This window comes from Primulina eburnea, chromosome 12, assembly GCF_022965805.1.
Source record: "Primulina eburnea isolate SZY01 chromosome 12, ASM2296580v1, whole genome shotgun sequence".
NCBI classification, from domain to species: Eukaryota; Viridiplantae; Streptophyta; class Magnoliopsida; order Lamiales; family Gesneriaceae; genus Primulina; species Primulina eburnea.
In genome coordinates this window covers 2434041-2456974 of record NC_133112.1, presented here as the reverse complement: position 1 = coordinate 2456974, position 22934 = coordinate 2434041, and the positions used below count along the sequence as shown (strand labels likewise).

The 22934-nt window shown below is 32.9% G+C and overlaps 4 protein-coding genes and 1 pseudogene across 16 annotated transcripts; 1 reads left to right on the top strand and 4 right to left on the bottom strand.

Annotated features, from left to right (window-relative positions):
* The first annotated feature begins 493 nt into the window (after window positions 1–493).
* On the top strand, window positions 494–1473 carry LOC140806980 (NAD(P)H-quinone oxidoreductase subunit M, chloroplastic). The gene is made up of 2 exons (XM_073163581.1): window positions 494–1020; window positions 1193–1473. Exons 1-2 carry the CDS (start codon window positions 580–582, stop codon window positions 1367–1369), a joined length of 618 nt encoding a protein of 205 aa, XP_073019682.1. The 5' UTR covers window positions 494–579; the 3' UTR covers window positions 1370–1473.
* On the bottom strand, window positions 1425–6403 carry LOC140806978 (uncharacterized). 10 transcript variants are annotated; one of them, XM_073163571.1, is made up of 5 exons: window positions 6175–6403; window positions 4868–5795; window positions 4543–4771; window positions 2751–2833; window positions 1425–1710 (listed from the first exon to the last, which is right to left on the bottom strand). In XM_073163571.1, exons 2-5 carry the CDS (start codon window positions 5714–5716, stop codon window positions 1600–1602), a joined length of 1272 nt encoding a protein of 423 aa, XP_073019672.1. In that variant the 5' UTR covers window positions 5717–5795; window positions 6175–6403; the 3' UTR covers window positions 1425–1599. The 10 variants fall into 10 exon arrangements, with proteins under 10 accessions (XP_073019672.1, XP_073019678.1, XP_073019679.1 ...); XM_073163577.1 differs by having other exon boundaries at window positions 1425–1698; XM_073163578.1 differs by having other exon boundaries at window positions 4543–4726.
* A 2156-nt stretch (window positions 6404–8559) lies between these two features.
* On the bottom strand, window positions 8560–11377 carry LOC140808003 (uncharacterized). Its single transcript, XM_073164998.1, has 4 exons — window positions 10413–11377; window positions 10176–10335; window positions 9817–9899; window positions 8560–8840 (listed from the first exon to the last, which is right to left on the bottom strand). The coding sequence occupies exons 1-4, from the start codon at window positions 11346–11348 to the stop codon at window positions 8766–8768; spliced, it is 1254 nt and encodes a 417-aa protein (XP_073021099.1). The 5' UTR covers window positions 11349–11377; the 3' UTR covers window positions 8560–8765.
* A 179-nt stretch (window positions 11378–11556) lies between these two features.
* LOC140808002 (uncharacterized) lies at window positions 11557–18855 on the bottom strand. 4 transcript variants are annotated; one of them, XM_073164994.1, is made up of 2 exons: window positions 18794–18855; window positions 11557–13116 (listed from the first exon to the last, which is right to left on the bottom strand). In XM_073164994.1, the coding sequence occupies exon 2, from the start codon at window positions 13051–13053 to the stop codon at window positions 11596–11598; it is 1458 nt and encodes a 485-aa protein (XP_073021095.1). In that variant the 5' UTR covers window positions 13054–13116; window positions 18794–18855; the 3' UTR covers window positions 11557–11595. The 4 variants fall into 4 exon arrangements, with proteins under 4 accessions (XP_073021095.1, XP_073021098.1, XP_073021096.1 ...); XM_073164997.1 differs by having other exon boundaries at window positions 11557–13106; window positions 18794–18831; XM_073164995.1 differs by lacking the exon at window positions 18794–18855 and adding an exon at window positions 14722–14739.
* A 2837-nt stretch (window positions 18856–21692) lies between these two features.
* LOC140807355 (probable calcium-binding protein CML44) lies at window positions 21693–22295 on the bottom strand (annotated as a pseudogene).
* Window positions 22296–22934: the final 639 nt, after the last annotated feature.

Sequence of the window (22934 nt, the reverse complement as noted above, 5' to 3'; positions counted from 1 at the left end):
TCCATTATTACTCACCTATGCAGGGGTTGGGGTGTTGGTTTGGGCGATACATTATATGAAATATAATAACTTAAAACTAGTGCATCGATATATACGATACATGTTTGTATAATTTTTCTTAACTAATTTGATTGTTTGTATAGTTTTTTTAAAATTAATTTGATTACATTCAAATATGAATAACATTATAATTGTAAAAATTAATAATAGACATACGATAATTTAGAATAATAAAATAAAATTATAAAAATTAATGAGATCATACTACAATTTAATATTATAAAAAAAATTAGATAAGAACATATTATAATTTAAAATAATAAAATGAAAAAAAAAACCTAGAACAAAACATCAGATTTGTCCTATTATCGATATTCTTAATAATAGCATTAGATTAGACGAGATCTTCTAAAATAAATTCATCAACTGGTTAAATTTGTGCGGCGTACATCTGTCTTTATTTTATAAAGAGAATGACAAACATGATCCCTCATCCACAAGTTACTGGTGCACATAAGATAGCCCATTTGCCTCCGAACCAACATTTCAACTATACTCTACATATAATAACAAGAAGCCATGGCTGCAGCTTCAATAAACATGGTTTCCACAGGCTTCTCCATGCTTGGATGGAGTAATGGCCAAAAATACCTCAGGAAAAGAAGCTCGTTTTCAATCTCAGCTCAACAAGTAGAAGTACAAGAAGAAGAAGAAAAAGAAAAGGATCGCATGAACCAGAAACAACAGGCAGAAACAATGAAGCCACTGAGGCCGGTAGAGCGACAATTGAATGTGAAGAGTAAGAACATGGAGAGGGAATATGGAGGGCAGTGGCTGAGCAGCACCACACGGCATGTTAGGATATATGCAGCCTATATCGATCCCGAAACGTGGGCATTCGATCAAACGCAGATCGATAAGCTTACCCTTCTTCTTGATCCAAGTGATGAGTTTGTGTGGACGGATGAGACTTGTAACAAAGTTTATTCTTATTTCCAGGAGCTTATCGATCATTATGAGGTAACTCAATCCTTCTCCGTGTTTCTTTTTTTAGCATTCAGCAATTGGTTTCCAAATAACTGAAATCTCAAGATAAAGGAAGAAAACATGGGTGTTCTAACACAAATTGGAAACCGAAACACTGCATAATGCAAATACCAATTGTTAACATAGTAATGCTACAATGAAACAGGGAGCTCCATTGACAGAATACACACTGCGCCTGATTGGTTCCGACATTGAGCACTACATCAGAAAAATGCTTTATAAAGGAGAAATTCAATACAATATGGATGCCAAGGTCTTGAATTTCAGTATGGGAAAACCACGGGTGGGATTCAATTACGATGGACAGCTTCAAGATGTGTAACAGTGGAAGTTTAGAACATAAAGATTCAAAGGTAGAGAAATTTATATGCCAGGAAAAAAGGAAATCATATCATCCAATATTTATACACTAGCGTTTTTTTTCCAGCATTTTGTTCCTCAAAAGTAAACTTCTAAAGCTAACCAGAGCGCGCAAATTCTAATAGTTGTATAGTAGCATGTCGGGATGGATAACCTTGATTTCAAAATCTTGAGCCACAAACATCCCATGTTTTAAATTTTCCTTCTCCTTTTTGGGGAAAATCCAGGATGGCCAACTTCTGGACTTATATCCAGGCATTCTGCATCCATCCAAGGTTCAAATGATCCTTCCTGCAGAAATTTCTGGTATCACAAAGACAACAAAATTTTTATCAAGGGACAGAACCTTGAAACATATAATTAAAATATCCATAGGTCCAGTGCATGCTTGATTCTAGAGTATTTTCATAAGATATTCCGTAAGTCACGCTCATAAATTCTTTCACCATCTAGTCATGAATTTGAGATGCCATCTTGATTAACGATGTATATCCTTTCACTTTATTTATATTAATCCTTTTGTTTAACAATTAGGTTTTCTTAAAAATTGTTAAGCTGGTGAAAACGAATATCCAAAACAAGACGAGTTAAAAAGAAAAAAGGCAAGTAGATTATTGAGGTACCGGAGTGTCAGTTTTTGTAAGCCATTTTGACTTTAATACATTGTTCAAGAAAGGGCACGGGGCTTTTGACAAGGGCGAACTAGCTGTGGCGGAGGAATGGACAAGGCAAAAGAGGGGCATTGAAATGCAATTGGCAGGGTTTTTGAGTTGAGTAGCTGAATCAGAGGAATCATAGAATTCAAGATTAGGAAAAAGAAACTAAGGGATTGCAAGATGAAATTAAGTACCAGAATAGTTCATCGCACCTAAATGAGTATGTCAATAGATTTGGTAAACAATGAAGGAAATTGACACATAATAAACATCAGCATTTTCAAACCCAAAAAAAAACATTTTTTATCACAAAAATTCTATTTTATTTTGATATGCGCGAGGTTTTGTTTCAAAGTTTTGACTTTTGAGTCACCTACTTACCAAACTGAGTTCAACCCAAAACTTCCATTAACACACCTCGACCTCCGGGTTCCAACATTGGAAAAAAGAGAACATAAACTACAGATGCCCACATGCTTCTTTTCAAACAAAAACCTCTGCATCTTATTTTGCATTATAATAGACAGGTGGACCAAAGAGAGAATTTGATTTACTTGATTTTATTCACCAACCACGGAAATAATTGCATTTTGTTAAAAAAAAACCATGTGACACGGTAGAAATAAACTCTGACAACAGCAACCATTGACAAATCTTGAAAACCATCAGATGGAACAAGACTCTGACCTGAAGCCAGAAGAAGAAACCACGTATGAGGTTCAAACATTTTGGTTCATCATCTTGGAATTTTAAGAGCTGTTTTCGCAGACCTGTATTCAATAAATGTTTCAATTTTAAGAGGCAATTTTTCCAAGAAGAACATAAGCCAATAGTGAATTAATTCATAAACAGATGGAAACAATCAAATAAAAACAACTTGAAATTGAAGCCAGCAATTTGGATCACAAACCACAAAAAGCCAATGAAATCAGCAGGACGAGATGTCTGGTGGCCACCGTAATTCACAGAATAATGATTTTATTGTGGTGTTAAACTTAATTTTTGAGGCAGTTAATAAATCTGTTAATAACTCTAACAGACATGAAGTACTACTTAATCATTTAACATGAATTGGAATGTGAATAATCTGAGATTATATCAAATTCTTGTTTCATTTTTTTTTTCTCTTTTCATTCTGCTTTTTCAATTTGAGAACATAGTGAAACAAGAGCCTTTTCTAACTTCATCTATTAATTAACACTAGGGATGTAAACAGACCACGCTGCTCGCGAGCTACTCGGAGTTCGGCTCGGTAAAATGTTCATTCAAAATTGTTCGTTAAGATTTTCAAGCTCGGCTCGAGCTCAGATAGTTTTATCGAACCGAGCTCGAGCTTATGGATATTTAGCTCCCGAGCTCGAACTCTGCTCATTTGCGGGGCTAGATTGTTGGGCTTTGAGTGTACAATTGTCCCACATTGGTTAAGTTAGTGAAATGGAGGGTGGTTGAAAATTATATAAAGAGAAGCATATAACTCACATTATTATATTTTAGACGGCAATTTTTCTAAGAAAATTCCACGAGCTCGAGTCAGACTTGTTAAACATGATAAATGAGCTATTAACGAACTGAGCTCGAGCTGAACTCGAGCCTATATTTACTTTAAACGAGCCGAAAAGCAGAACTCGAGCCTGCTAGTGCTACTGCTCGGCTCAGCTCGACTCGTTTATATTGTGAATTAACAATTTTGTTGATTTTGATGCAACACAAATGAGAAATCTCAGAAGCGCAACATAAAACTCTATTTACACTACAGGATGAACAAGAAAATCTCTATACAAAAGTCCCCAGTCATTAAAATTCTTAACAAAAGTGAATTCCAATAAAAAGTAAAGCATAAATACAACCCACAGAACAACGAGAAAGGTTAAGAGCCATAAGAGAAGTTCCATCGATGACCAAAGTTTCTAATTCAATTAACATTAACAGAGTTTCTTTTATCTGTCAATTTTATGTTGTCTCTCACTGTAAATAACCAGTATTAAGTTTGGAGCTAAATATCACTAAGTAGGTGATCTGGAACAAAAGATCTTCAAATTTTTTACTGTCCTGGTACGAATAGAATGTTTGAGACCAAAACATTGTGTTATAAAGTAAAAAGATAGGCCTGCTTAAGTGCTGACCAAGAATTTCGATTAAATTAATTATGAGAACCAGAGAATGAGGAATTGATTATATTAATTATGAGACCAGAATGGGGAAGATCATCGTAAGGAATGGCAAGATAAATTGCTTTACCTATTCCAAAGGATGGATCCAAAACTTCATCCTTCCACGAACTTTCGAGATTTTCAAAAGATTACATTCTTAATTTGAAATTAATTACTCAATCAGTCGAAAATCAAATATCCTCTTCAACTTTCTTCAAACACAATAACTTCAAGACAAACTCACATGCATAGAAATTAAAGTGATCATCAAACATGAAAAATTAAGAAGACATGGTAATGTCAACCAGAGTTAAAAATCATGAACTGACTTGGACACCCATCCATATAGGATTTTCCCACTTTTGCTGTTGAACATGACCTTTCCCTCCCTCCACGCAAGTCCATATGGCGATCTTCTGGTTTGCGGATTGTAATGTCTTGCAATAGCTTTTTATGCTCCTCTTTGTCGTATGGTTTTCTAAGAACAGTAACTAATTCTTCCCTAAACCTAGACTGCATGGTTTGACCACTGAAGTTCCGGAATATGTCCTCATTCATCTGCATAATAGAGATCACAACACATAAAAGTGGTACAGATAATTAAATAGAAAAAGAGGGTTGGTGGAAGTGTGCCGCACTAAAAAATCAACATACATTTTCACTAACTTTGATTGAAGCATTCACGGAAGGTTTCGACTTTCTTACCTTGTCGAATGCAGCTACATCTAGGACTTCCACGTCAGAAGAGTGCTCATCATCAGAATTCTCCTGATTATTCTCCATATCATTCTTCTCAAACACCACCGTACCACCCCCGAAAGTGCACACAAAGTAATCATCAATAACTTTGGAACTTTGAAGGAAATTAAGATAGTCCAAATCTGGCACCATTTCACTAGTTGAGTGTTTTTCTGTCTCTACCTTCTGGTTCTTGACCTCTTTCTTTGATTTTCTTGGGGTAAAGTTCTTGTTCATCTCAACTGAAGTAGATCTCATTAAATGGTTGTGCTGATTTTCTATACGAGGCATCTGACTTGGAAGTCCATAATCTTGTTTTATGTCACTCCTCAATCTCCTCTCAGGTTCGGAATCACATTCCTCATCTAAACTAATTTCTCTTTCATATTTAATGACCCCTGGTGAACCAGCTCTCCCAAATTGAAATATATAAGACTTTTCATGTTCCTTCAAATTTTCTAAAAACAGTTCATATTGAGGGTCATTCTCCTCCTCAATGTAGCAATCATTTTCATTTCCAATGACGTGGTTGCTCTTCTCTTTTTGCTTCTTAACTGGTCCAAGCTTTTCGTCCAAGGTCAGAATGCTCAATAGAAAGTAACTGTAGTCCGTGTCCACCTCATGACTTTCCTCCATAAGTCTTTTGAATTCAAATAATTCATTACCAAACAGTGCGCCTCCTTCCCTGGCAAGTACAACATCATGATGCATATCATGGTCAACTAAATTCTCCATTGCAACGAACTTCTCTTGTTTTCGAACCATTTGATTAAAAGTCTCTACTTTTCTCCTCCCTTTTCTAGCCGAGGCTGTTCTCTCCCCATTTAGCGCCTCAAATAATCAACTATTAATCACATGCCGCATACATCAGGAAAGGAAAAATCCAATCTTGAAACCGGAAAAAATATAATTGCTTATGAAAAACAAAAGTTGGAAAATTGGTATGAATTATTCAAGTAGCACATCTATTCTTGCTCAAATTACAGAATCGCAGAAAAAATCTTATTGTAACTGCTTTCTAACGTTCAAAACGAGACAGTAGCATGCAATTCATTTATGACCATTTAAACATTCAGCGAGTCATAATCCCCAGCCACGTAACAGATAAAAGAAACAAGAATCAAATCGTTTAGCGCGCCAAGAATTAACACCATGTAACTTTAAAAGATTTCTCTGCCACGAATAAACAAACCCAGATTCCAAAATCATTAATAAATTCCTACCTCAACTTCTTCATAACACTATCACTCAAAGCCCACATTTTGCAACTCAATGGATCACAAAAAGCATGTTAAAAGGGGAAATTATATGAATGGTCGTTCGGATTGAACTGACGAATTAATCCCTTTGCGGTGAAGAGAATCGTTGCGCGAATTTTCCGAGAAAACGACGGCGTTCGGTGCTGCTTGTGCCTGTAGCTGGTATGTGAGAGGGCGGGTGTCAATTCGGAGTTTCGATAATTTTAATCATTTTTTTAAATAATATTTTCGTTAATTTGATATATTTTTATCGATTTTTACATTATCTCACAATGCAAACATATTAAGTGAATTTCTGTATATATTTTTTACAATATTTTCATAAATTTTATAAAAGAAATTATAAAATTTAAAGATTTTGTATTTAATTATAACATATTTTTTTATTTTTTTTGAATTAATAATTAATTTACAAAGATAACATATTTAATTTGAAATAATTTTTTTAAAATTTATATTAGTAAATAAATTTATTTATTTAAAATTAAATCATTTAATCTTTTAATATATATTTATATATATGTGAGTTTATATGTATATTTGTAAATTTTTAAAAATACATCAAAATATTAATTTGTAACTTTGTATTTGAATTGATAATATCTTGTGAAAATAATATTATTTATAATGTTAGGAATATAATTTTTTTTATAAAATATGATACTTTAATGATTAATTTAAAATATTTTAAAAGTTACAAAAAACACAATTTTTAGTAAAAAAAAATTAATTTTACTTATTAAGAAAATACTTATACTTTTAATTTTATTGAATTTTATGAACCAATAAAATTTTATGATTTTCTTATATATAATAATTTTATTAAAAAAACTCATAATTATAAGTTTAAACTTTGTATAATTTCAAAATTAGAAATAACAAAATACAGAAATAAAATATAATTTATAAAAAACATCAATTTTATAATAAAATTTATATAAAGTATAGCATAAAATTTTAATTTTTATCATGTTTGTTGAGAAGTTATTCATTTATTAAGAATTAAAACGATATTATTATTTTATCATATTTTATTATTATTAAATATTTAATTCATTTGTAGAAATCATAATGAAAAATCATAAAATAACTTTAGAATTCAAATTTCTTATGATATTAAAAAAAATTACTAAATAAACACTCAACCAAAAATAAAAATTTGAAAAGAAAAAAAAAATTATATATATTTATATATATATATATATATATATATATATATATATATTCATTTTGAAAATTAAAGAATAATAGAAATAGATGCGAGAATAGAAGATGCGATGAAAAAAGATGAGAAAAGAAAATAGATGATATGAGTTAGAAATTTTAAAAATTAATCCAAATATTTGGGTTGAACTAAAGTCATTTTTTTACAATTTATAGTTGTATTTTATGTTTAACTATTTTTATGTTAATGAATTCAATGAAGTTATTAAAAATCTATTAAATATCTGAATATCTCTAGAGTTTTAAAAGTCGATGTTGAATATACTTATTTTATAAAACCAATGAAAGTCTATTTTGAATATCACCCGACTTCTATAGAGTATGCAAAAGTCTTTATTAAATAACTCTAAATTTTTAAAATCTACAAAAGTCGTTAAATTTTTTACATTGAATATATCCACTTAAACTTAGCGGGTTTTTATATTACATAATACAAAAAATAATAGAATTTACTAAAATATCAAATAATTTATTTTAAAAACAATTTAAATAAATCGGGGATATTTATAAAAATATTAATTTAAATAACATAAAATAAAATAATAGTTTTACTGTCTTACTTAAAAATATGCACCATTCAAAAAATATTATTAATTAATTTGATGAAACAATAATGAAATTACGATAAGACTCATTATTTGCCTCATACAGACAAAAATAAATGATGCTTATAAGTAATTTCATACTTATTATCTTAAAATATTTTTTCAAAAAAAAAATTCAATCTTGTATTTATCTAAATTTTGTTATAAATTGTTTTCACAGATTTTTCTTCGGATTCATGATTTTGTGATAAAAAAATCTAAATACTTGTAGAATAACTTATTATCCCTATTGTATCTATTATTACTGTTATAATATTTGGGGTCCTTAGAGTTATCGTAGAGTTATGCTAATTAAATTTTACAAAAAATCTCTCAAATTATAAAAGTATTTTTATCATTTAATAAAAAATAACGTAAAAATATATTTTTAATAAGTTTATAATTTACCTTTCAGAAACATCCCAAATTTCTAATATTTTTAATATTACTAAAAATATTTATTTATCATTACCTAATATAGGATATATTATGTTTAACACTAATAATGATTAATAAAACAAATCAAAAAATTAAAAATAAATAATTCAATTGAAAACTAGTACAAATCAGATAAGTGCAGTAAGTCAATAACTAGTACAATCTTCACAAAATCATTTGTAGTTTACGATTAAACATGAGATATCATAAAATTTTGTCTAAAACCAAAATATTCCTCACAGCAATAACAGAATTAACAAGCAGCAAACCAGCAAGGCATACTCCACAAAGGCTGCTGATCCAGATGTATCAGCGTAAAGCTGGATCCACTCCAAGGCACTCACTGTCTTCCCAAGGCTTGAATGATCCTTGTTTCGTCAAATTCTGATGAAGACATACAAGGTTCTTGAGTTCGAAAATCGAGAATAGGAAATCAAAATGGGAAATGGCAAGATATAACATGAAACAATAAAAGAATATGCAACAGTCTTGGGGAAAAATGTGAATCATAATACATTAATTCGTCTTTAAATCAAATCAAACTGCTAAAATGTATCCTCCTTCACGAAATAGACTTTCTACAAAAGCCGCATAGTTGGTTTCTTGATATTTTGATAAGGAAGTTCCATCCCGAAAGATTTGTCTATTAGGTGGTTTCTTGGGTTTATAAGCTACTCTTTGTTAGTGTTAATGTTCGATGTGAGACATTTGTGACATAGCCGACCTTTTGAGAAGCCCACGTCCACGCCGCCGCTCTAGACGGCTTTCACTCACCTTTCAGTATTTAGTGTATGTATCATGCACCAAGTTCAGCCTATAATTTATTTTTATCGACACTAATATGATATGATGCTAGACCTTTTCTAAGTCGATCTTTCAGCAACATCAACTCTCAACTAGAGCACATTGTTAATTTATAAACTCAAGAGGATATCATTCCAAAAGGCTTGTCAATTGGATGTTATAACCTTCCTGAGTTTATAAACTACTTTTTATTAGTTTTAATGTTCGATATGTGACATTTGTAAAAGAAGTTCCTGATCACTGGTGTTACCAAATGTTAAGAAATCTAAGGAGTTAACCAATGGAGTGTAGCATGTCACTGATCTTTATTCTCTTCGAAACATATTTTTGAAAGTGTGCAAGATCAGAACAAAACTCAACCTACAATAAACAAGAAACGATTTTACAATAACAAAAGTATCTTTTATTTTCAATGTATGTTGACAAATAAGTGATCAAGTATTATGAAAATCAAATGAAGATGCTTAAAAATCTTAATACAATGAGTTGTGGGAACATCTAGATTTGTTAACCACGGGAAGTCAAGCAAGAATGTCATTAGAGAAGATTCACTAACCTCAAGCCAAAAGAAAAATCCACGTAAAATGGCCAAGCATTTTCTCTTTTCGTATCGGTGTGCAGCGAGTTCTTTCACAAGGTCTTCATGCAATAAAAATATGAATGACTTGTTAGTCAAAAGATCCGTATAAATTGCATTTATTAAGCAATAGCACAGAGCAGAATTAAACAACAAAGGTAATAATAAACTTAGTGCTACATTAATTGAGGAACAAGTAAAACAAAAGAATCCAACATATAAAAGGATAAAATCCTTGACATCATAATTTATTGTTTTTTCGCTTCATTGGAATTTTTAAACTATATATAATTGTGTGACTATTTTCTTTGTTCTAGCATATAAGGTCGCAAACTGACCTGGATGGAACTTGACATAAGATCCGACCATGAATGCTTCCCGAAGCCTGTTGCTCTCCTGTTTGTCATATGGTTTCCGGAGAACATTCATGACCTGTCTCCTAAACTCAAATTGCGGACTTGTCCTTTCAGGTAACTTGATGTTATCATCTTCCATCATCTGATTAATCACATCAATATGGAATCAAAAATATAATTTTTTCTGCAAGATTTATCATAAAAGCAAAGACGGCATACGCTTTTGTGAAATTTCTTTGAAGTCACAAATGGGCCTGGGTTCCCAGTCCTGTAAAATGATGCACTGTCTAGGATTTCAACATCAGGATCACAGCCTTCCGTGATGACTCTTTCTTTCATGAACATGCTATGGCTTTGTCTCGGACGAGGTTTATCAATACAATTATTTGTCACCTGATTTTTACTTGAACAAGGCTTGTGAAACAGGAGTTTGTTTTCTATCTGAGCCACGTCATTTCTGCTAGCTGCATCATCTACTTTAATCTGATGACTTCCACGGACCACTTTCCTTAATTTTCTCTGTCCCTGCACCTTGTGTTTCTTACCTGGTTGAGTTAGATCAGCGTCCTCATGCTGATGTTCTTCCAGATTCTTCTCTGGACTACGCTTCGGATACAAAGGCTCATTGTCTCTGTGGTGCACGGCCTTTCTGTTGCCCACACAGTCATCCGTAACCACATTTTTCTCCTTCTTCACTTTCGGCATATTTGTTTTGCTCTGGGTCTCCTTGTCTTCCTCACTTGGTGCAACTTGATCGGCACGAACAGCCTGATATTTTGTCGCCGAATTATGTTTTGGGTCATGCTTTAGATATAAATGCTTCTCTGTATCCGGGTTGTGCTCGCTTAGAACCACGTTTTTGCCTTTGAGACATTTTTCTCTCTTGATTGGTTGAGCTTGACCAACAGGCTCACTCTGATTCTTTGACTCTGAATTATTTATCGGATCAGGACTCTGATACCCATTCCCATCATAACTAATCCGTATCACAGATTCACTGTCAGGCACGTAATGTGCCTTGTCCACATCCTCTCCCTTGTCAGATTTTCTCAACCGAGCTTGGCCATGAGGTTCAGTCTGATTATCTGTTACAATATTATCTTCCTGGACAACAGTCATATTTTTCGATAATTTACAGCTTCCAAAATTGTCCATCTTTTTTGTCAGAGCTTTAGAAAATTCAACCTCTGATTCTTTGATGATTCCCTTAACCTCTGATTCTTTGATGATTCCCTTATTCCTAATATCAGGCTTCTTCTTCGACATTTCATTTCTTCTATCGTCAACATGGTCAGATGCATTCTGATTCACAGGTGCCTTGTCCACATCCTCTCCCTTGTCAGCTTTTCTCAACCGAGCTTGGCAATGAGGTTCACTCTGATTATCTGTTACAGTGTTATCTTCAACATGGTCGGATGCATGCTGATCCACAAGTGTCCTTGTCCACGTCCTCTCCCTTGTCAGCTTTTCCCAACGGAGCTTGGCCATGAGGTTCACTCTGATTATCTGTTACAAAATTATCTTCCTGGACAACAACCATAATTTTCAATACTTTACAGCTTCCCAAATTTTCCATCTTTTTTGATAGAAATTCAGAAAATCCAACCTCTAATTCTTTGATGATTCCCTTATTCCTAAGATCAGGCTTATTCTTCGAAATTTCCTTTCTTCTATCGTCAACATTGTCAGATGCATGCTGATTCACAGGTGCCTTGTCCACATCCTCTCCCTCGTCAGCTTTTCTCAACCGAGCTTGGACATGAGGTTCACTCTGATTATCTGTTACAGTGTTATCTTCAACTTGGTCAGATGCATGCTGATCCACAAGTGCCTTGTCCACGTCCTGTCCCTTGTCAGCTTTTCCCAACGGAGCTTGGCCATGAGGTTCACTCTGATTATCTGTTACAAAATTATCTTCCTGGACAACAGCCATATTTTTCAATACTTTACAGCTTCCCAAATTGTCCATCTTTTTTGATAGAACTTCAGAAAATCCAACCTCTGATTCTTTGATGATTCCCTTATTCCTAAGATCAGGCTTCTTCTTCGAAATTTTCTTTCTTCTATCGTCAACATTGTCAGATGCATGCTGATTCACAGGTGCCTTGTCCACATCCTCTCCCTCGTCAGCTATTCTCAACCGAGCTTGGCCTTGCGGTTCACTCTGATTATCTGTTACAATATTATCTTCCTGGACAACAGCCATAATGTTCGATACTTTACAGCTTCCAAAATTGTTCATCTTTTTTGTCAGAGCTTCAGAAAATCCAACCTCTGATTCTTTGATGATTCCCTTATTCCTAAGATCAGGCTTCTCCTTCGAAATTTCATTTCTTCTATCGTTAACATTGTCAGATGCATGCTGATTCACAGGTGATTGTTCATTTGGAAGCCTGGGACTCTGCTCAGCAGCACCGTCAACTCGTCCATCATCTCTCCTCATCTTCCTAGCACATTTTTTTTTGTGAATCTTCCTTGCACATTTAGGTTTACGTTTTCCACCAAATTTACTGTCTCCTTCGTATTTGACACATGCAGATACATCGATAATCTTGCCCTCGAGTACATAAGAGTTGTCATATTTATTGAGGCTCTCAAAGAAGAGTTCGTACTGAGGGTCACTCGCTTCATCAGAATCATCACTCTCCCCAACATGTTGGCCATCCACCGTCCCCGTTTTACGTGGTTTGTAACTTTGTACGCCACTCAAAGTGAATAGCAGAAACTGTTGGTAATCAGGTTCTGCAGTCTCAACCTCCAATTGTTTTCTAAAATCATTCAGTTCATCAGACAACCCGTCACACATGCTCGCTATTTTTTCGAAATCCTGTGCTTGCACCGCAAGGCAAAGAGAAATCATCTGTGCCTTTTCAAGAATCTTTTCTCGGTCTTAATTTATCAGCATCCAAAAAGCTATGCTGTGCTTCCAAAAATTTGAAAAAGGGGAAAAATCAACCAATAAATTTCACACTAACGCCGAATAAAATGCTGACAAGAAAGAAGGAGTACAACATTTCTGCCAAGAGCATAAATTAGGAACCGAAATCACAAACCATGATCAGCTAATTTAATTCTCTTCTGTGATGAATAGACACGTTCATTTGTATTCCAAACAAGATGAATAAACAGACACAAGAATTTATCAAAGGCATTTTATATAATGTGAAGGCATGTATAGCTTTTTAATGTGCATGTGAGATGACTGCAATAATATTAAAAGATACTTTGGTGGCTATAAACAACAGAAAAGCAAGGGGTCAATCAGTGCAATACATCTGGAGGATTGTAAAGGCAAACAAAAATGTTATGTTAAACTAAAGGAACTGGTGGCATTCAGTTAAATGATGTTGAAATCACAATAGAGACATACAAATTATTGTAGTACAGCAGCCTATGGTCTCATAACTTGGGAATTTGTTAGCTGCCTTAACCATGCAACATTTTGTTCCATATAATTTTATCTTTTGTAGAGAATTTCATGAATTTCTATAATTTGGATTACAAATGAGGTATCAACTAAAATTCCCAGCTATATTAGATCAATCTATCTCCTCCCTCTTGCACATTTCATGAGCATATTTTCACCATTTTGTCTTGATAAGTGACGATAAAAGGAACAAATCGACAGCAATAGAGGAGGGAATAATGGTAACGAGGTTGAATTCATTTGATCGCGACATAAGGGCAAGATTTGGAGCATTGCAATGAAGACAGAAATGAAACCAGATTTGTTAATGACAAATAATTAAAGAAAGCAATAAAAAAACCAGAAACGTTAAGCACCAGCAGAATGTGCAAGATTCATATGAAGCTATCCAAAAAATACAAGTCAAGCACCAGTAGAATGTGCAAGATTCATATGAATGTAGGATCATCTTGCAAGTTGCAAGTGATTCCCCATTGCTGACCATAATGATTAAGATAATATTACTTCACCAATATTAATATAGTCGCATCATTGAAAAGAGTTTAATAGAAGAAAGTAAGATCAGTTTCAGTTTAAATGGAAGTCATTTGATTGCTGTACAAGGGAAGATTTGGACTGTTGTAAATTAATAGAAGAAAGTAAGATCAGTTTCAGTTTAAATGGAAGTCATTTGATCGCGGCACAAGGGAAGATTTGGACTGTTGTAAAGGAAGATGGAAACAAAACATTTTGGTTAAGGGCAAAGACTTGAATGAAACTAACAAAGGCACACACACCAAACACAAGAGGAATGCACAGGATTTGCATGAAAGTAGTGTGATATGATTACTTCCTTCTGGCATCATCCACTAGAAAAGATTCACAGGATCTTATTGACAAAAAGTATCAGACAATTCCACTCATCAATAACAAGAAAATGAAAATCAGAAAGGAGGGATTAGGAAAAGATAGGAAGCTCTAAATTAAGTGTAGTTTATTTGATCACAAGGTGGGGGGGGGGGGGGGGGGTGTATATAGAATATTCTAATGAGGACAGGTAGTTTATTCGTTTAGGAAGAGAGTAAACTGAAGCATTCAAAAGCACCAATACACATCAAATACTGGTGAAATACGCTAGATTTGCATCAAGGTTGCATTATAATTGCTTCCTTTTGACATCATCCTGCAAATGATTCACTAGATCTTCAACCAAGTAATTCGGGTAATGCCACTTCCCCAATAGATAAATTGCAATCACAGAGGGGGCATCAATAGAAAATTGCAAGATCAGTTTCGATTTACATGGAAGTCATTTGATTCATATAATATTAATCAATAGTAAGAAACAAAAATCATTTAGAAAAGATTGATGGAGGAAGCTTGGTTTCAATTTAAATATAAGTTGTTCATCACAGAGTGAGGTAAATTTAGAATAATCAAAATGGGACGAAAATGGAAAAATAGTTTATGAAAAGAATTAAATGAAGCCATCAAAAGCATTGACACGCATCAAACGCCAGCAGAATGTGAAAGATTTGCATTCAAGAGATCCACAGGATCTTATCAACCGAGTGATGAAAATCTTATTTGGTCACTGATTGAATAAATACATATTACTTGCTAGATATTAATATTTTTTTCCAGCAAACCGTAATTGAATTAACTTTAAGCCTATCATTTTCTATTTTCGACAGCATCAAATGAGGACAAAAATGAAAAAGACTTCCCCCCTGAGGAAGAGAGTAAATTGAAGCCATCAATAGCACCAACACACATCAAATACCAGTGAAATACACTAGATGGGTGAAGGTTGTATTATAATTACTTCCTTTTGGCGTCATCCTGCAAATGATTCACTAGATCTTCGACCAAGTAATTCGGATGATGCCACAGAGATACAGTTGCAATCACGGAGGGTAGATCAATAGAAAATTGCAAGATCATTTTCAATTTACATGGAAGTCATTTGATTTAGATAATAATAATCAATAGTAAGAAACGAAAATTATTTAGGAAAGATTGATGGAGGAAGCTTGGTTTCAATTTAAATATAAGTTGTTGATCACAGAGTGAGGTAGATTTACAAAAATGGGACGAAAATGGAAAAAATATAGTTTATGAAAAGGCATTAAATGAAGCCATCAAAAGCATTGACATGAGTCAAATGCCAGCAGAATGCGTAAGATTCGCACTCAAGAGATCCACGGGATCTTATCAACCGAGTGACCAAAATCTTGTTTGGTCACGGATTTTGGTCACCGATTGAATAAATACATATGACTTGCTAGATATTAATATTTTTTCAAGCAAACCATTATTGAATTAGCTTTAAGCTTATCTTTTTCTATTTTCGACAACATCGAATGAGGACAAAAATGAAAAAAGACTTCTGTTGAGGAAGAGAGTAAATTGAAGCCATAAGTAGCACCAAAACACATCAAATATAAGTGAAATACACTAGATTTGCGTGAAGGTTGCATCTAAATTGCTTCCTTTTGATATCATCATGCAAATGATTCACTAGATCTTTGACCAAGTGATTCGGATTATGCCACTTCCCCAATAGATATAAAGTTGCAATCACAGAGAGTGGATCAATAGAAAATTGCAAGATCATTTTCAATTTACATGGAAGTCATTTGATTCAGATAATATTAACCAATAGTAGGAAATGAAAATCATTTAGGAAACATTGATGTAGGAAGCTTGGTTTCAATTTAAATATAAGTTGTTGATCACAAAGTGAAGTAGATTTAGAATAATCAAAGTGGGACGAAAAATGGAAAAAAAAATAGTTTATGAAAAGGGATTAAATGAAGTCATCAAAAGCATTGACACGCGTCAAATTCCAGCAGAATGTGTAAGATTTACACTCAAGAGATCCACGAGATCTTATCAACTGAGTGACCAAAATCTTGTTTGGTCACCGATTGAATAAATACATATTACTTGCTAGATATTAATATTTTTTCCAGCAAACCATTATTTAATTAACTTTAAGCCTATTATTTTCTATATTCAACATCATCAAATGAGGACAAAAATGAAAAGACTTCTATTGAGGAAAAAAGTAAATTGATGCCATCAATAGCACCAACATACATCAAATACCAGTGAAATACACTAGATTTGAAGGTTGCATTATAATTGCTTACTTTCTTTTTTGCCCACAATGGTGTAGCTTATGCAAGGAACATAAGGAGAATCAAGACCATCTATTGTTGCATTGTTCCTCCACGACTCGAATTTGGATTAAAGTTATGCAAGCGTTGGGTTTTGAATGGACTTTTCCGAGCAGATCACAAGACATGTTTCTCATGGACCCGAGGTTTCTTACCGGGAAAGCCCTTAAGAACTTTTGGTACTTCGTAGTTAATTGTATTTTTTTGGTCGATTTGGTTAGACCGCAACAATAGAATATCCACTGATATATCGGAGTTGTTGAATGAAGTATGAGAGAAGATAATTCAGAGTTGCGACTTGGGCGACTAAGATGCCACAGTTTAATCACCTGCTAATATGGATTGGAAATTTATTTGTTACTAATGATATTGTAGGTCCTTGAATTGTGTGGTGTCTCGTGGATCGCTCATCCACTGTCTTGTAATCTTCTCTATTATTATAGTAACAACATAGTTTTCAATCAAAAAATAATAATTGCTTCATTTTGGTATCATCCTGCAAATGATTCACTAGATCTTCCACTTCCCCTATAGAGATAAAGTTGTAATCACGGAGGGTGGATCAATAGAAAATTGCAAGACCATTTTCAATTTACATGGAAGTCATTTGATTCAGATAATATTAATCAATAGTAAAAAACGAAAATCATTTAGGAAAGATTGATGGAGGAAGCTTGGTTTCCATTTAAAAATACGTTGTTGATCACAGAGTGAGGTAGATTTAGAATAATCAAAGTGGGAAGAAAATAGAAAAAATATAGTTTATGAAAAGGGATTAGATGAAGCCATCAAAAGCATTGACACGCGTCAAATGCCAGCAGAATGCGTAAGATTCGCACTCAAGATATCCACGGGATCTTATCAACCGAATGATCAAAATCTTGTTTGGTCACCGATCGAGTAAATACATATTACTTGCTAGTTTTTTTTTCCCCGCAAACCGTACCAAATTAACTTTAAGCCTATGATTCTCTATATTCGACAACATCGAATGTAGACAAAAATGAAAAAGACTTTTGTTGAGGAAGAGAGTAAATTGAAGCTATCAGAAGCACCAACACACATCAAATACCGTTGAAATACGCTAGATTTGCATGAAAGTTGCATTATTAGTGCTTCTTTTTGACATCATTTTGCAGATGATTCACTAGATCTTCAACCAACTAACGGATGATGCCGCTTCCTCGATAGAGATAAAGTTGCAATCACGGAGGGTGGATCAATAGAAAATTGCAAGATCAATTTTTCAATTTACATGGAAGTCATTTGATTCATATAATATCACTTGATCAATAGTAAGATGAAAATCATTTAGGATAGATTGATGGAGAAAGCTTGGTTTCAATTTAAATATGTTGTTGATCACAGAGTGAGGTAGATTTAGAACATTCAATGTAGTACGAAAATAGAAAAAATTTGTTTATGAAAGTAATTAAATGAAGTCATCAAAAGCATTGACAAACGTCAAATGCTGGCGGAATGCGTAAGATTAGCACTCAAGAGATCCACGGGATGTTATCAGGTTGCCGATAGAATAAATACATAATACTTGCTATCTATTAATATATTTTTTTCCCGACAAACCGTTATCGAATTAACTTTAAACCTATCATTCTTGGTTTTCGACAGCATCAGACAAATCTATGAGGAAAATTTTATCAACTCTTTGTTCTTCCATTTCTTCATGAATTTCTCAGCAGTCTCGTTTTATCACTTTCGGATTTTTTTCAATTAAATAACCAAAAAAAAAAAAAATCACTGATCCAAGTGTCATCATATCCCATTTGAAAAAGCACAAATTTCTCATCTTTTCAAAAGCTTCTGTCTAATCATATCAATTAGTTAGCAGCCGGTGCTCCGACCACCAGTACATTTAGACAAATAAATACATAGATCGAACAGAACCCAATGAACAGAAAATCCAATAACACGAGAATTTAATGGCGACAAATTAAAGGATGAATCATGAAATAAGGGGTAAAATGTTTTACAAACAAGAGTTAACTAGATACCCAATCCACGGAGAAACCAAGAAATCCGAAATCCGCAGCCGCCCGGTGAATACTGAGAGTATGCTGTGTGCTAATCAGCAGTCGTGTGTGTCTATATATATATATATATATATATATATATATATATATATATATTCTTCTTGGGAATAGAAATCATTGTCAGCAGATCCTGTAAACCTCGTACATCGAGCACATTCAATGTACTTGTAATTTTATTTTTAATTTATTTTAAAATGTGTAGATATTAGAAATTTGTTGGTAAAAGATGCTTGTAATTCCAACTAGGATTGCCTTGTCAAAATAAAATTATTTATCGATTACTAAAGAGGATAAAAAAAATTAATTAATAGTTCCAATTTTATGGGATGGAAATATATATATATATAATTATAAATGTATAACATATGGTTATATCGAGGCGCCACATCGATCCAAAAAACAGAGTGGCCGTGTGAAGAACAGTGCAATATCAAGGATTGCACTATTTTATCTTATATGAAGAAATTTTTCTTTTTCATTCAAGTTTTTTCAAAAACTATAAAATACGGCTCTCCTTGCATTTGCACGTTAAATTTTTTTCATATCTACTTTAATTTTACATGTGAATTTTTTAAAACTTTTGCGCTTAAGCCCGAATTTGCAAGATATCAACTCTTGAATTTAGATTTTCTAAGTTATACGCTTAAATTTCGAACTTCATAATTAATTCGAAAGTTATTTCGAATTTTCAAACAATTGTGCTTAGATTTAAGTTTGCAAAAAAAATAATAAATTATTGAATTTGAATATTTAACTTGTAACTCTTAAAATTCAAATTAATAGCGTTCTAAATATTTCAAAGCTTGTGTGACTTTAAAATTTATAGTGTTATTATTTTAAAGTCGAAGTCATTATATATTTGGAAACATATTACCAATAGCCATGAGCACCTGGGGAATAATAATTTTAAAAAAGAGTCAAACCTTAAGGTCGACTATTTTTCTCGTAGGCAAAAATTTATGTGAGGCGGTCTCACGGGTCGTATTTGTGAGACTCTTATTTGGGTCATCCATGAAAAAGTATTACTTTTTATAATAAGAATATTACTTTTTATTGTGAATATGGGTTGGGTTGACCCATCTCACAGATTAAGATCCGTGAGACGGTCTCACATGAGACTCACTCTTTCTCGTGACCATTTTATCCACAACATATAGCCGCCCGTTTGTTCACAAGTCTACTGAAATTTTATCCAACATTTTTTCCATTGGAAAAAATAACGAAGCAATATTAAGGTATTTTTTTGAAGGCAGTAAACTTTTCCAACATTTATTTGTATTTCTGACATTGATTGTCATTTAAATAAAAAGTAATTAAGGGATGTTCATGTTGTAACATGCATCAATGATTCAAAATATATGAGCTCTAATAATATAAATTATTCAACATTTACTTGTATTTCTGATATTTACGAGGCTTAATTGACGGTGGCGTTTTGCTTTAATTTTGCAAAATTCCAGGATCTGTCATATTTTTTAAATTAATTTTTTTTAAAAAAAAACCCCATTGCATGAATAAAAAACTCCATGTCGATCGGGGCCAGTCAATTTCATTTGAATATAAACAATTTATGATCGCGTTAATAAAAATAAGAAAATACAAGCATCTCCAGCGACTTTTAACTGTGCATGCGACTTCTATCGACTAATTGATTAGAAAATAGGAAAAAGATGTGCAATAGAAACTTCCATGAGAAATATCGTAATAATTAACCAAATGGCAAAGATAGTAATATAGAAATTGAGGACTTGGAAAATTGGTCATTGAATTTTGTATGTTATGATTCTTCTACGTACGTTCTATCCTCATTTGCTGTAAAATTTATTATCCGAAAGTACTGTGTAGTTAAATTATTAATTTTTATATCTCATTATATTGGAATTAAGGATGATTTTATGTACGTGGTTAGACATAATACGTTGACTAATCATCTTTGAATTAATTAATCTGAAGCGAGGAGACATTTTCATCTAGATCGTCTGAATAATTTTTTCTTGTCGGTGCATATACGTAACTTAAATTGATTTGGTACTTTAGAATTTTTTTATTCCTCAAAATAAAAATGCCGTCAAAATGGACTAGTCTCATCCTACTACGCTATGCAATAGATGGATTGAGTTGACAATTTTATTATCTATCCAAATGGCAAGCTGACTGCCCTACCTGTCAAATGGTGGCCGGTTGCGACGGATTGCAAGTCGACTTGTCTTATATAACCAAAAAATTGTTGGGTTCATAGGGTTGGCGTGTCTGCCCCGCCAAAGGCACGGTTGGGTTGACAATTTCCGCCTCACAAAATGGCTGGTCGTGGGTCGACCCCGTTACGTCAGTACAGTTTTAATAAAAATATTCTAGCGTCTTCGAATTTGATAGTAAAAAAAACATTGAAAAACAACCTCTGAGATAGAACTTGAGAAAAAAATGACAAACATGTACTTAGAATTTGTGGAGGCCGAGGTGCAAAAATGGATTAGAAGAATAGTACGTAGTTCTTTTTATGAAAATTAATGTAAAAATGTTATTTTTCGATTATTTATTTATTATCATAGTTTTTGAGCTTTGTTAATGTGTTTATTCATATTGATTCACACGCATATAAAATAAAAAGAGAACACCAAAAAAAAAAAAAAATTGAAGTATGTAAAAACATACACACATTTCATAAAACTAGAACTGTAATAGAATAGTAGTTAGCATGTACAAGAATGAACTACATAAATTAATGAAGAAAAGGGTGGTCAAATATGGCCAAAATAAACCAAGAAATTGGATCATTACATCAAAAGTCAGACGATTAAGTTCTGTAATATCGTGATCAAATCTCAGGGGTGTGTGTGGATTTTTCTTTTTTAAAAAAAAAAATGAATTAAATTTCAGAATCTGATGTAGGAGGACTAGACATCATAACCTTGAACTCTTCAAAATCAAGAGCTCCATCCAAATTTTGATCATAGACATGAATCATTTCTTGCAATCTTGGCCACATTTCTTGTCCCACAGACCTAATCTCGAAAGCACACTTTGCAACTCCTCACTCGAAATGAATCCATCGTTATTCAAATCGAAGACTTTAAAAGCTTTAAAAGATCATCGCTAAGATCCTTGTCATGGTCAATATGATCATTGGAAGAACTATCTTTACTTTCTGCCATTTTGGTCTTCACTATTGCCTCATAAAAGAACAAGAAATCCATGTAACCGAGACTCGTGTCACCAACGAGCTTTTCGAGCTCTTCCAACTTCGTGTGGATGCCGATGTTTTCAAGAAGATGGAGCAACTCGTGTATGTTTACTTGGCCATGGTTGTTCTTGTCCAGCTTCTTGAAAATTCTGTGGAGATCTTCTATGGTAATAGCAGACATTTCCCTTTTATCTTATTATCAGGAGAAAAGAAGAAGAGGGGGAATATAGTATGAAGATTTGATTTTACTGTGGTTTTTGTTGAGTTTATTTTTATGCATAGAAGGGGTATTTAAAAGGTTGTATCCGCGTGTTTTAACGGTCAAATCAAATGATATGTTTTTAATAAGACGATATTGCTTGGAAGATGAATGAATATAGGGGAGGATTCCACGTTTCTTCCATTTTTTGAAAAAAAGAAGATTCGATGGCTTGTGTTTTTAGTCTTTTCTCTTTTTCATATTTTATTTTTGGTTTCCATTCTATTTTCATGTCTTTTTCATTTTCAAGATCATCGTCTCATCGCATATGTAACGCTTGTGCTTCGACCCCCTAAGTACGTATTAAATCAAATTAATAATTTCCGTAGAGGTACTGTGATATTTTTTTGAAAAAAAAATTATTGTAGAAGATAATTTTTTTTAGGAAAGAAAAAAAATCTTATGCCATTTATAGGAATTAAAAAGTTGAAATATTTCAGTGATATTTTGATATAATAACAAAGGATTTTAGTTAAGTATTCACCATAATATTATTATTAAAATTATATAATTTGATGAATTCAATTTGAAATTCACTTAAATTTTATTCTTGCAAGCGAATTATCTCAAATCTAACAATCAAAGCACAATTTTAGAACATTCAAAACCATATGTTCTTTTTTTATTAAATTTTTAAAAAATATTTTGTAATCTAAACAGAT

Excerpts from the sequence above, each read along its gene's own strand:
- LOC140806980 (XM_073163581.1), top strand. The coding sequence starts at position 580 with ATGGCTGCAGCTTCAATAAACATGGTTTCCACAGGCTTCTCCATGCTT. Across the intron at positions 1,021-1,192 it reads AGCTTATCGATCATTATGAG|GGAGCTCCATTGACAGAATA; the intron begins GTAACTCAATCC and ends ACAATGAAACAG.
- LOC140806978 (XM_073163571.1), bottom strand. The coding sequence starts at position 5,716 with ATGGTTCGAAAACAAGAGAAGTTCGTTGCAATGGAGAATTTAGTTGAC. Across the intron at positions 2,834-4,542 it reads CTATATGGATGGGTGTCCAA|GTCTGCGAAAACAGCTCTTA; the intron begins GTCAGTTCATGA and ends TATTGAATACAG. Across the intron at positions 1,711-2,750 it reads GTTTCTTCTTCTGGCTTCAG|AAATTTCTGCAGGAAGGATC; the intron begins GTCAGAGTCTTG and ends TTGTGATACCAG.
- LOC140808003 (XM_073164998.1), bottom strand. The coding sequence starts at position 11,348 with ATGGACAATTTTGGAAGCTGTAAATTATCGAAAAATATGACTGTTGTC. Across the intron at positions 10,336-10,412 it reads CAAAGAAATTTCACAAAAGC|ATGATGGAAGATGATAACAT; the intron begins GTATGCCGTCTT and ends GTGATTAATCAG. Across the intron at positions 9,900-10,175 it reads TTATGTCAAGTTCCATCCAG|ACCTTGTGAAAGAACTCGCT; the intron begins GTCAGTTTGCGA and ends TATTGCATGAAG.
- LOC140808002 (XM_073164994.1), bottom strand. The coding sequence starts at position 13,053 with ATGATTTCTCTTTGCCTTGCGGTGCAAGCACAGGATTTCGAAAAAATA.